Source organism: Ctenopharyngodon idella, chromosome 21 (genome assembly GCF_019924925.1).
Source record: "Ctenopharyngodon idella isolate HZGC_01 chromosome 21, HZGC01, whole genome shotgun sequence".
Classification (NCBI taxonomy): domain Eukaryota; kingdom Metazoa; phylum Chordata; class Actinopteri; order Cypriniformes; family Xenocyprididae; genus Ctenopharyngodon; species Ctenopharyngodon idella.
The window spans coordinates 28,525,672-28,538,001 of record NC_067240.1 but is presented as its reverse complement, the minus strand read 5'-3'; the positions used below and the strand labels follow the sequence as shown (position 1 = coordinate 28,538,001).

The window sequence follows — 12,330 nt, the reverse complement described above, 5'->3', positions numbered from 1 at the left end:
AAATGACGTTTGTTCAGCATGTCAAAGAGGATGAAGACAGTCGTATTCCAACGTATCGGAACGATTCCAACCAGAACGCAATTTCAACCCCCTGATTTGATGGCCCTTTTTAAGCCATAGTATAGTCTAAATTGCTACTCCATTGCATTTGTAGTGTAATAAAACATTTTTATTATTATTATTATTTTTTTTTTATGGTACTTTATCATCATGCAGTAACACACTGTTATAACAAATTATGGATCTGTCGAAACATAGTCACATGGGCCCTACTCTGACATATGGCACGATTTTTTTTTTTGTGTGATATCCTTTCCCGATCCCATCTCCTGCTCTCCTTCATCGTCTTTCCCTTTCTCTCCCTCCCTATACTGTCCCATTAAATGTGATATATATAGAGAGAGATATAAATATATTTAATAAATATAAATTATCTCAATAAACTGTATTTGTTAATTATCTGCATATATGTTTACGAATCACTTTTATCCTATGGGCTTACAAAGCACCATGCACAAATGTGAGTATTACATATATTACAGTGTCTAGTACACAATATGATACTTAATTAATATTACCAGAGGAGTTTTGAGTGGGACTTGGTCTGATCCTATGACAAAATATACAGAACCATTAAACTGTACAAAAAGCGTTTTATAAATGTATCTTATGGATTGTGATCTTTTTGCTGGGTTATTTTCATCCAGGTTCATATCCTCGCCTCTCCCTGAGCTTCAAGCTCAAGAGAAACATTGGCTACTTCATTCTGCAGACCTACATGCCTTCAATCCTAATCACCATCCTATCTTGGGTATCCTTCTGGATCAACTATGATGCCTCGGCTGCCAGGGTTGCTTTAGGTAGGCGCGCACAGCTGGTGACATTCATTTTAAATACTGTATATACACTCACCTCTCCCTATCCACCAACTGTTCTTCTGTGTCTTCGGTTGAGGATCCTGTTATAGTGCAGCAGTGTTCTCTCCTGCTTTTCTGCTCTGCCCTTCTCATATTCTCCTCAGTATCTTTGTTTGTTTTCATTTCACCATTTGCCCGAGTTCTAGTTCTTTCAATAGTTGTCATGGTCCCTGATTACTGTCTCACCTGTTCCCTGTTCTGTTAATGATCTTCCCTTGCATATATAAACCCTCTGTAGTCTTCTCGCTCTCTCTGTTTAATAAATATTATCATTATTCGTCATTCTGTGTCATGCATCTGTCTTTGTTTGGATTACGCTACAGTTAACCGTGACAGTAAAACGATGATCTTTTATGTTATTGCATATTTCGCATTTTGGATGAAATATGACTGGGACATGTTTTTAGAACAGGTTCACCCCAAGTACCCTCTAAGATCCTTTTGTGAAAGTCTTTAATCAAGCATAGTGACAGACGTTTATACTGATCTTTTTTTTTTTTTTTTTTTCTTTTACACCACACATTCTCTCCATCTCTCTCTTGTAAGCCTCCACTTTTTTCCTGTCATCACTGATTATGCAAGGCTGAGGTAGCAAGCATGCAGGCTTCTCAGTGTGAATAAAAGAGCACTCTTTGTGATTGCCGTCTGGCCTGGCCTCATTCATCCACACAAGTGCAAACCACTGTTGCATTTAACAGAAGGCTGGGTAATTGTGGATGTATAGGATGAACAGATATGAGTGAAGCTCATACTGATTAGAATCATAAAATATTTGGATACAAATGTGCATCTGCATGGATAGACCTTGAAAGAGGTAGGATCACTGACACTGACACTGAATGGATATTTCAATGCATAAAATGACAGAACTATTTCTTAATCACTGTTGAGAAGCAGGAAGGCTTTGTGTTTCACCAATTAAGGTGCCTAACTCCCACTCTGCCAGCTGAGAGCATAAAAATCATACAATTTTAAGATTCTGAATCATCAACTGAAAGGAAACAATTCAGATAAAGCTCCCTCACACACGCACATGTTTTTCTAACTTTCTAAATGAGGACATGCTTAGGGTGATCTCATTTAGTTTTCATAGAATGCAGTTGTCACGCACTGGCTAGACATGATAATCCACAAAAGATGCTTGACACAGAAAAGCAGTAAAAATACATTTAATAAACACCAGGAAAGATACAGAGAAAAACCAGCACAAAACTTCAGCACAAGACACTTGCTGCATCTAATTTCAAAGGCTGTGTCCTCCGGAGGTCACATTTGAAGGCTGGATACGTCATCGAGGCGGTCTCATTTAAGAAAAGTAACCGTTAGACTGCAAAGTAAGAATGAAATTATGGTATTTTACACCTCACGAGGAATAACAATCAATTTTATTATGGTTACTTTTCTTAAATAAGACGTCCTTGATGTCGCATGCAGCCTTCAAATGCAACCTCCAGAGGACACAGCTAATGACCAGACGATGACTGAGGGTTTAAATACATAAAGGTAACAAGAGACTAAGTGAAGGACAGGTGTAGGTGATCAGTTGACATGGTAACAAACAAGGGTTTCTGTGAAAACAAACAAGATGACAATGGAAACCAGAATTAAATGCCAGAGGAACTGAACACAAGACAAAAGAATGTCAAAATAAGAGTCCCTGAAACAGAGACATAGGGAATCGTGTACTCAACAATGTACACATATTTTTATTTCTTGGAATAAAATGGTCACATAATATCACTATATTCACTAAAAGTGATTATATAATGAATTAATTAAATACACAAAAAAATTCCTAAAACTATGTAAAATTATTTAAACAATTTCAAAGCTAAGAAACAAGGTGTAGAAAGAAAAGGTTTTGTCTTGTCTCCCATTTGGACTTTTATTTTTAGTTTATATTTGGTTATTTCCTGTTTCCAGTTGCCATTTTGTAGTCCCCTTGTAGTTTTTCTGTTGGTTAGATCATTATCATTCCCAGGTGTTTTCTAGTTTTCTCATTAGCCATTGTGTATAAGTACACCTATGTTTTCTTTTGTGTTTTGTTGTTTTTACCCATGTTTTGTTCCCCTTTTGAGTTCCTGGTTTTTGGACATGTTTTTGTTTCATTTAAGTTACCTGACTTTTAGTTTTGCTCTTTTCACTCATTAAAACCCTTGCACTTTGAGCCACTAGCTTCTGCCTTCCTTTCTTAATCCTACCTGCCCATTTGTTCCTGGCTTGGACTATCAGTATTTATAAATATTTGTTTCCAAGTATTATGGTACCTCATTAGAATCCACTTTTTGACATTTGCACTCTTAACAATAATTCCCTCTTGAATGTAGGCATCACCACTGTGCTGACCATGACCACCATCAACACACATTTGCGGGAGACTCTTCCAAAGATTCCGTATGTCAAAGCCATTGACATGTACCTGATGGGCTGTTTCGTCTTCGTCTTCCTGGCTCTGCTGGAGTATGCGCTGGTCAACTACATCTTCTTCGGCAGGGGACCGCAGCGGCAGAAGAGAGCTGCAGAGAAAGCCTCCACAGCCAACAATGAAAAAATGAGAATGGATCCCAACAAAGTATGTTTGAAATTCAAACGTTACCAAAGGTTATAGTAGCTGCACAGTAACTTTAACAGTAATTATACATTTAATGTTGAAAAAAGTGAATTATAAAAATTGTGGTGACACTTTACAATAAGGTTCCATTTGATAACATTTGTAAAAGTTAATTCACCAGTGGCAAGATGGGCTTTTATTATAAGTTGGCTGTATATGCAGTAGAAAGGCATATATATATATATATATGAAGCTCTCAAAAGTATGGTTTATGCCATCCAGCGGACTTTTGCTGGCAAATATACTACTGACATTATAACAATACAAATCTGGTTGAAAATCAGTGGTTACCCTTTATCTATGTTAGTTAACATGAACTAACAATGAAAACTACTTTTAAAACATTTATTAATTAAATAGTTAATGTTAATTTCAACATTTACTAATACATTAAAAAAATCAAACGTTATATTTGTTAGTTGTTAGTAATGATAGCTATCACATTAACTAATGTGCCCTTATTGTAAAGTGTTACCAAAATATTAAATTATTATACTGAAGTAGTTCTTCTGCTCAGAATGTTTTTGCAAATTGCTGTGATTCCTACACTCTAAAAAATGCTGGGTTGAAAATGGACAACTGTTGGGTTAAATGTTTGCCAACCTGCTGGGTAGTTTTATTTAACTCAACTATTGTTTAAAAATGATTGTATTGCTTGCTTAAAATGAACCCAAAGTATGTTGGAAATGAACATTTCTTAATAAGTTTAATGAATAATAATTAAAGAATAAACATTTATTAAATTGCTTATTAATAAATGTTCACCTTTTGATTATTATTGTTGCCTCTAGTAATTATGTGTCTGATTTTTAATTTCCAACCTATTTTGGGTTCATTTTAAGCCAGACATACAGTAATTTTTAAACAATAGTTGGGTTAAATAAAAATGCCCAGCACGTTGGGTCAAACGTTGGGTTAAAACAACCCAATTGCTTGGTTTGTCCATTTTCAACCCAACTTGGGTTGTTTTTAACCCAGCATTTTTTAGAGTGTATGTTAAAGGGTGTTCACAAATACAATGTTTAAATCGTATTGCGTCACTACTGAGTTTTATAAAACTGAAAACTGTCACTGACACTTATGTTGCCGGAAATCGCCAGCTCTGAATTTAAATAGGCCTAATTGACTCCAGGTGGCTTTGTCACTGCAAATCGATGTCAGTGTCAATGCCCGTTACTTGTGAATGGTTGTTTTGATTGTTCTGTCTAGTCTGTATTCATATCTTCACTGTAATTTCAATGTCTGACTTGATTGTAACCAACATGAGACTGCCCTATAAAAGACCGCAGACCCTATAAAATCTGTACATTTAGAGTAGTTTATTTGTTTGACAATGAAAGCAGTGTTTCTTCTTATTTTATGACTTTTGTTTGTAGTCATATTTGAAGGCTGTTTGGCTGTTACAGACATCAGTGTGGTTTTATGTTGAGGCAGAATTTAAGTCAAGCTTTTTGCTTTATTTTCCAACTAAATGCACCGAATGCTACCACCAGTACATTACTATATGGTATTTAATATATTGTCTGCAGGTATTCACATAACTTCTAATGCAATAATCCATCATCGCAATAACCTGTTAACTTTTGTTTTACCCTCCTTTATGACATCATGACATCAGGTCAAAATAATAAAAAACAGCACTTGCATGTTATAAGAGGGCCTATTACTTTTACCCCCCTTTTTTTTCCTAGTCCGCAGTATCTGTAATATGTTTAGGCAACAAAATATTCCAGATTGGACTAGCAGTATTTTAGGAAAAAACTGATTGCTTGTATCAGGATAATGCTGGCTAGTAATGTACTATATTTAGAGGATGAAATAATAGCAGTGATACTGTAGTTGTTTAGCTGTTTATGTATTTTACATAATTATAAAGACATAAATCAAGACATAAATCAGTAGATCTCAGCTGGTTTTGGTTCTGGACCGAGATATTTATATTTATATTTTGGGGGTTTTAATATTGGCATTTAGTATTGTTTTCCCCATGCTCTCTGAGACCCTATTAGTAGCTACAGATCTGTGACCTACTTTTGGGTACTAACCCTAACACTTGAAAACCACTGATATACAGTTGATCGAGCAATAACAGCACTCAGGGAACTTGTCAAGACTCTTGTTGTTTAAAATTTTGAAGATGTTTCGCTGGTGCTCAGATGTAGTGGAACTTATTGAAGGATGCTCTTGGGTTTAGAGCTGTGGTTGCCAGCATTGCCTCACACTTCTAAATTTCTTGAAAAGTGACTGCTTTGATGGTAATGATTTTGTATGCTTTCAGTGGATGGTGGGAAATGTAGTTCAGAGAGACGATGCTCTGTATGCCAGAATGAAACAGAGGGATATTGACGCACATGACTCCATGTGGGAACCAATCTTTGTGGACGATGCAGCATTAGGACTAGGCGATTCAAAAAATAAGGTACTGAAAACGTTCATCAAGAGAGTTATGGCATATAGTGCGGCAAATTTATTTGAGACCCAGCCCTTTTTTTACAACATGTTCTCACTTCCAACTTGTCACATATGGACGCTTGGTCAAGACCACTTGGCATCACTTTCAAATGTGCAGGGTACCCCTTTAGCATCACTTTTCAATGTGTAGGGTACTCCATTGCTTTCTGTTGTTTGCCTTATGCATCAGATCAAGACACATTTAATTTTTTGCATGCATTTGTAAAAGTAGAGATGATTTCATAAATATTCATACTTTGATAGATATTTTGGAGCACCTAGCCCCACCCTCCCCTAAACCTTCCCACTTCCTCAACAATATAAAACATGTAACAGGCAAATAAAAGTACAGTCACAGGTATTGCAAAAACCGACCAAAAAAAAGTATTAAAAACGTTGTGTTGCATTCCAAGTCTTCTGAAGCCATACAATATCTTTATGTGAAGAACAGAGTGGAATCGGTCACGAGGCACACAAAAGCCAATGGCATTTTTTCAATCAAAGCTGACGTAACATTTCTTCTGGCATTATTATTTGAATGTGTGCACACAGGATCTGATAGGGGTGTTCAGGTTCCAGGTTTTCCGGCGTTGACACTGATTCCCGACTCCCACCTTAGTCAATGGAATAGACTCCCGGAATCTTCATTTGCTCCATTTACTTTAAGTTAAATCAGGTTCAGCAATAAGAAGACAAGATTGCTATCATTATTACACACTAAATGTATGCTATTCTTTTTTTTGTTGTTGTTTTTTTTTTTTGACACGAAGCCTAAAACTTTACTGTGACTGGCTAAATTAGTCCAGTTTTACTCCAAAAAGCTTCTTAGACAGAAGAGTTTAAGATACTAGAAATAATGTCTAGCCTAAATACATACAATAATGTACACATATTAATGCATTTATCTTTGTTGTTGTTGTTTTATTATATTTAAATTAATTAGTTTACTCATTATGAATGAAAATTAGGATAACCATGGCAAACCAAATTAATATTTATTGTATTAATAAAACTTCTGGCATGGAGGTATGTATGATTACAATGTAAGTGGCTATTTTTTATTATTTTGTAAAGTAAGCTAAATGTAGGATAAAAGTATGTGACTGTGATGTTGTTTCTGTGACAGCTCCAGCTTTCTGATGCACGAGCGAATGATTTCAGACACAGCAACGGAGTCGACAACCAGAGTCGATTCCTATGCTGGAGTCAACTCCAACACAAGGGTTATTAAGAGTCGAGGAATCGACTCTTTTGGAGTCGACTCCCCATCACTAGGAAATGAGCTTTACGGCGGATAGAGATGGTGATCATTTTTTGGGTCTGCTCCTCACGTAAATCAATCGTTTGTCTACAGAACACTTCGGATATGTACATCTTGTTTAAATTGTGACTGTAGTTGTATCTGCCTGTTATATCCTGTGTTTTATATTAAATAATATACAAATGGGATAGTTTAGGGGTTGGGTTATGTGTGCAAAAATGTTTAAATAGTGTAATGTAAATAAAATTATTATGGCTGTTTAAATTGAAAATCATACCTTAACATATACACAGATCAGGCATAACATTATGACCACCTTCCTAATATTGTGTTGGTCCCTCTTTTGCTGCCAAAACAGCCCTGACCCATTGAGGCATGGACTCCACTAGACCCCTGAAGGTGTGCTGTGGTATCTGGCACCAAGATGTTAGCAGCAGATCCTTTAAGTCCTGTAATTTGCAAGGTGGAGCCTCCATAGATCAGACTTGTTTGTTCAGCACATCCCACAGATGCTCGATTGGATTGAGATCTGGAGAATTTGAGGCCAAGTCAACACCTCAAACTTGTTGTTGTGCTCCTCAAACCATTCCTGAACCATTTTTGCTTTGTGGCAGGATGCATTATCCTGCTGAAAGAGGCCACAGCCACCAGAGATTACCGTTTCCATGAAAGGGTGTACATGGTCTGCAACAATGCTTCGGTAGGTTGTACGTGTCAAAGTAGCATCCACATGGATGGCAGGACCGTCTCGGTTACATAGGTAACCCTCGTTCCCTGAAGGAGGGAACGGAGACGTACGTCGGACAGAATAACGACGAATAGGAATTTCGCTAGAGAGGCCAATCTGCTTCGAGTGTATCAGCTGCTCACCTCGCAGCGCGGGTATTTAATGAGCAGCAGGAGCGTTGCATCTTCAGGTTTTCGCTGAGGAGCCAAACAGGTTAGCCGGTAGCATCAGCGGGGTACAGCAACTGTGGTGATGGGACGTACGTCTCCATTCCCTCCTTCAGGGAACGAGGGTTACCTATGTAACCGAGATGTTCCCATTCAGTCGGTCACGTTCGACGTACGTCGGACAGACCGATGAATAGGAATCTCTACCAAAGCGCCACAGGAGCTACCCCCTTCCAGCACTCTGTTGCAAGGCACCTGAACCCCCTTGCCTAAAGACGGTGGGACAGGGCTAGCACAGAGAGTGTCGATCATTGCTGTTCCCCAAAACCCACTCAGTGAGACTATTGGATAACACTGGGAAAGCACCCTTTCGCTGGGAAAGGAATGCTGCAGAAGCCACATCCTTCCCAGAAGGAGTTATGTGGAGAAGTACATATGGACTAACCCCATAGGGCTGTACTACATACGGAAGAACTGGGGTGACTCCAACCCAATTCTGCTGGCCTCCGTAACAGATAAAGAGCTGGTCTGAGGTCCTGAAGCTTTGAGTTCTGTCTATGTATAGTCGCAAAGCGCGAACTGGACAGAGCAAAGCCAGGGCTGGGTCTGCCTCCTCCGGGGGCAGCACTTGCAGGCTCACTACCTGGTCCCTGAAGGGAGCTGTGGGAACCATGGGCACATAGCCAGGCCGGGGTCTCAGTACCACGTGGCCGTTGCCCGGCCCAAACTCTAGGCACAATTTGTCGAACGAAAATGCCTGCAGGTCCCCTACCCTTTTGATGGAGGCCAATGCAACCAGCAGCAAAGTCTTCATAGACAGAATCTTTAAGTCTGCTAACTGCAAGGGCTCACAGGGAGCATCCTGGAGTGCTCGAAGCACCAGAGCAAGGTCCCAACAGGGTGTGGAGGTGGGTCGAGGAGGATTTAATCTTCTTGCCCCCCTAAGGAACCTGATGACCAGGTCGTGCTTACCAACAGACTTGCCATCGATGTGGTCGTGGTATGCGGAAATTGCGGCAGCATGAACTTTGAGGGTGGAGGGGGACAACCTAAGCTCCGACCCTTGCTGCAAGAATGAAAGCACGACTCTGATCGAACATCTTTGGGGGTCTTCTCGGCGAGAAGAGCACCACTCGACGAACAGGTTCCACTTCAAGGCGTAAGCACGTCTCGTAGACGGTGCATGTGCCAAAGTGATGGTGTTAAGTACCTCGGGTGGTAAGTTACCTAGAACCTCCATGTCCCGTCCAGGGACCAGACATGGAGTTTCCAGAGGTCTAGACGTGGGTGCCAAAGAGTGTCTTGTCTCTGAGAAAGAAGGTCTTTCCTCAGAGGGATGCACCAGGGAGGGGCTTTCGCGAGGAGCGAGAGTTCCGGGAACCAGGTTTCACTGGGGGAAACGCATATTTGCGAAGGCCCCGGGGTCAGCTGTGTCCCAGTGCATCTGTCCCGAGTGTTCCCTCGGACAGGGAGTAAAATAACTGGCAGTGGGAGGTTTCTGGTGAGGCAAACAGGTCTACCTGAACCTCTCCGAACTCTCTCCAAATCAGCTGGACCACCTGGGGGTGGAGTCACCACTCTCCCGGCAGCGCAGCTCGTGAGAGCTCGTTGGCCACACGGTTGAGCACACCAGGGACATGAATGGCGTGAAGCGACCTCAGAAGCTTCTGACTCGAAAGGAGGAGATGGCGGGCGAGTTGCGACACGCGACGGGATCGTAGACCACCTTGACGGTTGATGTACGCAACGGTAGCAGTGTTGTCTGTGCGGACCAGCACATGCTTGCCCTATAACGGCCCTTTCAGGTGGCTCAGGGCAAGGCCGGGACACCTGCTCTAGGGGCACTCCTGCCTGAAGAAACAAGGGGTCCGACCACGGGCTGAAGGCGTGGCGGCATTCTGGAGTGATTGCTACCCGGAACGTGCCGCGTTGCCATGCCCATCTCGGGACTCGGCCATGAAGCCAGTGCTGAAGCAGTCTCATATGAAGCAAAGTTACTGCCGCTGCGGCTGCCATATGCCCCAGGAGCCTCTGAAAGAATTTCAGTGGGACCGCTGTCCTGCCTTTGAACATATTCAAGTAGTTCAACACCGACTGAGCACGTTCCTCTCTGAGGCGTGCTGTCTGTTCGACCGAATCCAACTCCATACCGAGAAAAGAGATCCTCTGCACAGGGGAGAGTTTGCTCTTTTCCCAGGACCTTGTACTGATATGCTCAACCCTCGAATGCAAAGCGCAGGAACGGCCTGTTTCGAGGGAGAATCGAGACATGAAAGTATGTGTCCTTCAGGTCGATCGCTGCAAACCAATCTTGGGGACGGATGCACTCGAAAATGCGTTTCTGCGTGAGCATTTTGAATGGTAGCTTGTGCAGGTCCAAGATCGGTCGTAACCCACCGCTTTTCTTGGGTACAATGAAGTAGGGACTGTAGAACCCTGACCTCATATTGGCTGGAGGGACCGGCTCTATCGCGACATTCGCCAGTAGGACCGCGATCTCCGCACACAAGACATAGGCATCGACAGCTTTCACTGCAGTGAGGTAGACGCCCCTGAACTTGGGAGGACGCTGGGCGAACTGAATCACATAGCTGAGCCTGACGGTCCGAATGAGATAGCAAGATGGATTGGGGAGCACTAACCAGGCTCGCAGAGACCGTACAAGCGGGATCAAAGGAACTGTAGGCGTACCCAAGGCTCTCTTAGCAAGGCGGCCCGTAGTGGGGTCTGAGTGTGCTGCGCAACACTTACATGGTTCCATGGTCAGGCAGGGGGCACAGGAGAGGCTTTGGCTGCCTTCTCGAACTGCACGCTGCTGCCCTATGGCGAAGGAAGAGGGGGATGAGAGTGGAGAGGATCTTGCCCTCCCACTACTCTCCGAGCCCTCTTTGGACCCGGAGATGAAGGAAACGGCTCTTTTTTTGAAAATTTGGGAACAGAAACAAAATGAAACAAAGGATTTACCACCCGGCCCTCCTCCGGGGGAATGAGTGGTGCGGTCACCATCTCCTGAAGAGCAGTCCCAACCATCTCCGGGTCGCCCGTCCTAGGGCCTCTTGCTCTTGGCTTTACCACCCTTCTTGGCGGGGGCCTGGACGGGCTGGGCACCCCGCTTGCGACTGGCTCCATGGCGCCGCTTGGATGCTGCTGCGGCACGGGAGCGGGGGCAGCTGCAGGGGGGCGCCCTCGGCGATGAGCAGGCTGAGGTGCTGCCGACGGCGGATGGGTGGACGCAGCAGCTGACCGCTGCACATGAGGATGTGACTGATGGCCTCAGACTGCTTCTGTACAGCCGAGAACTGCTGGGCAAAGTTCTCAACTGTGTCGCCGAAGAGGCCGGTCTGGGACACGGGGGAATTAAGGAACCTGACTTTGTCGGTATCCCTCATGTCGGCCAGACACAGCCAGAGATGGCGTTCCTGGACCACCATAGTGGACATCGCACGACCCACTGACCGCGCCGTAACCTTCGTTGCACGAAGCACGAGGTCCGTCGCGGCACGAAGTTCCTGGAGAACTTGTGGATCGTGTAAGGCGGAAGCGGCTTCCCCGCAAGCCTGGTAAGCCCTGACGGTAAGATCCGACGAGTGCTTACAGGTCCGGGAATGGAGAGACGGCTCCCCCTGCCAGGTGGAGTTAGGGAATAGTTGCATAGCATACGGATGATGCACACCTTTGAGATGGCCCACCGCGCTCCCCCCGGCAGCTCTACTGGCTGCGGAGTGCAGGAGGAGTGAGAGTTCCTAGGAGGTGGGTTCCCCGAAGGAAGCGCGCTCAATGTAATCCTCAGATCACCAGTGCCGTTACCCGAAGCAACCCTCTGAGGAGACAGGGATTGTGTGCAGCCTGTCGTGTGCTGCTCTCTCTTTGAAGACGCTGCTCTTACCAGCTGTGAGAACAGCTATTCAGCGCTCAAAAGTGCACCATTACCGGCCGTGAAAACAGCCTTTACAGCTGGGAACAGCTTTGCTCAAATAAAGCAAAAAAGAAAAATAATCAAAAGAAAGAGAGGATTCGACCCCGCTGCTATGCTGTCCGCCCGCACTGAGAAGAAGAGCAGTGTGAAGAGCTGGACTCATCTAGAAGACACTTGCTTGCAGAAACACAGACACATATGTTCGGCTCCGAAGCGAAAAGCTGAAGATGCAATGCACCTGCTGCTCATTAAATACCCACGCTGCGAGGCTAGCAGCTGA

The 12,330-nt window shown here is 43.3% G+C and overlaps 1 protein-coding gene across 4 annotated transcripts in view; it reads left to right on the top strand.

Moving 5' to 3' along the window:
- Positions 1-12,330, top strand: part of LOC127503994 (gamma-aminobutyric acid receptor subunit beta-2) — a 117,128-nt gene that overhangs the window by 94,873 nt on the left and 9,925 nt on the right. Inside the window, exons 7-10 of one of the 4 annotated variants that reach the window (XM_051878290.1) lie at positions 708-860; positions 3,245-3,489; positions 5,807-5,947; positions 7,106-7,391. In XM_051878290.1, coding sequence (XP_051734250.1) covers positions 708-860; positions 3,245-3,489; positions 5,807-5,947; positions 7,106-7,210 — 644 coding nt within the window. In that variant the 3' untranslated portion in view covers positions 7,211-7,391. Of the gene's footprint in view, positions 1-707; positions 861-3,244; positions 3,490-5,806; positions 5,948-7,105; positions 7,392-12,330 lie in introns of those variants that run through there. The other 3 variants (XM_051878288.1, XM_051878291.1, XM_051878289.1) reach the window with 3 other exon arrangements.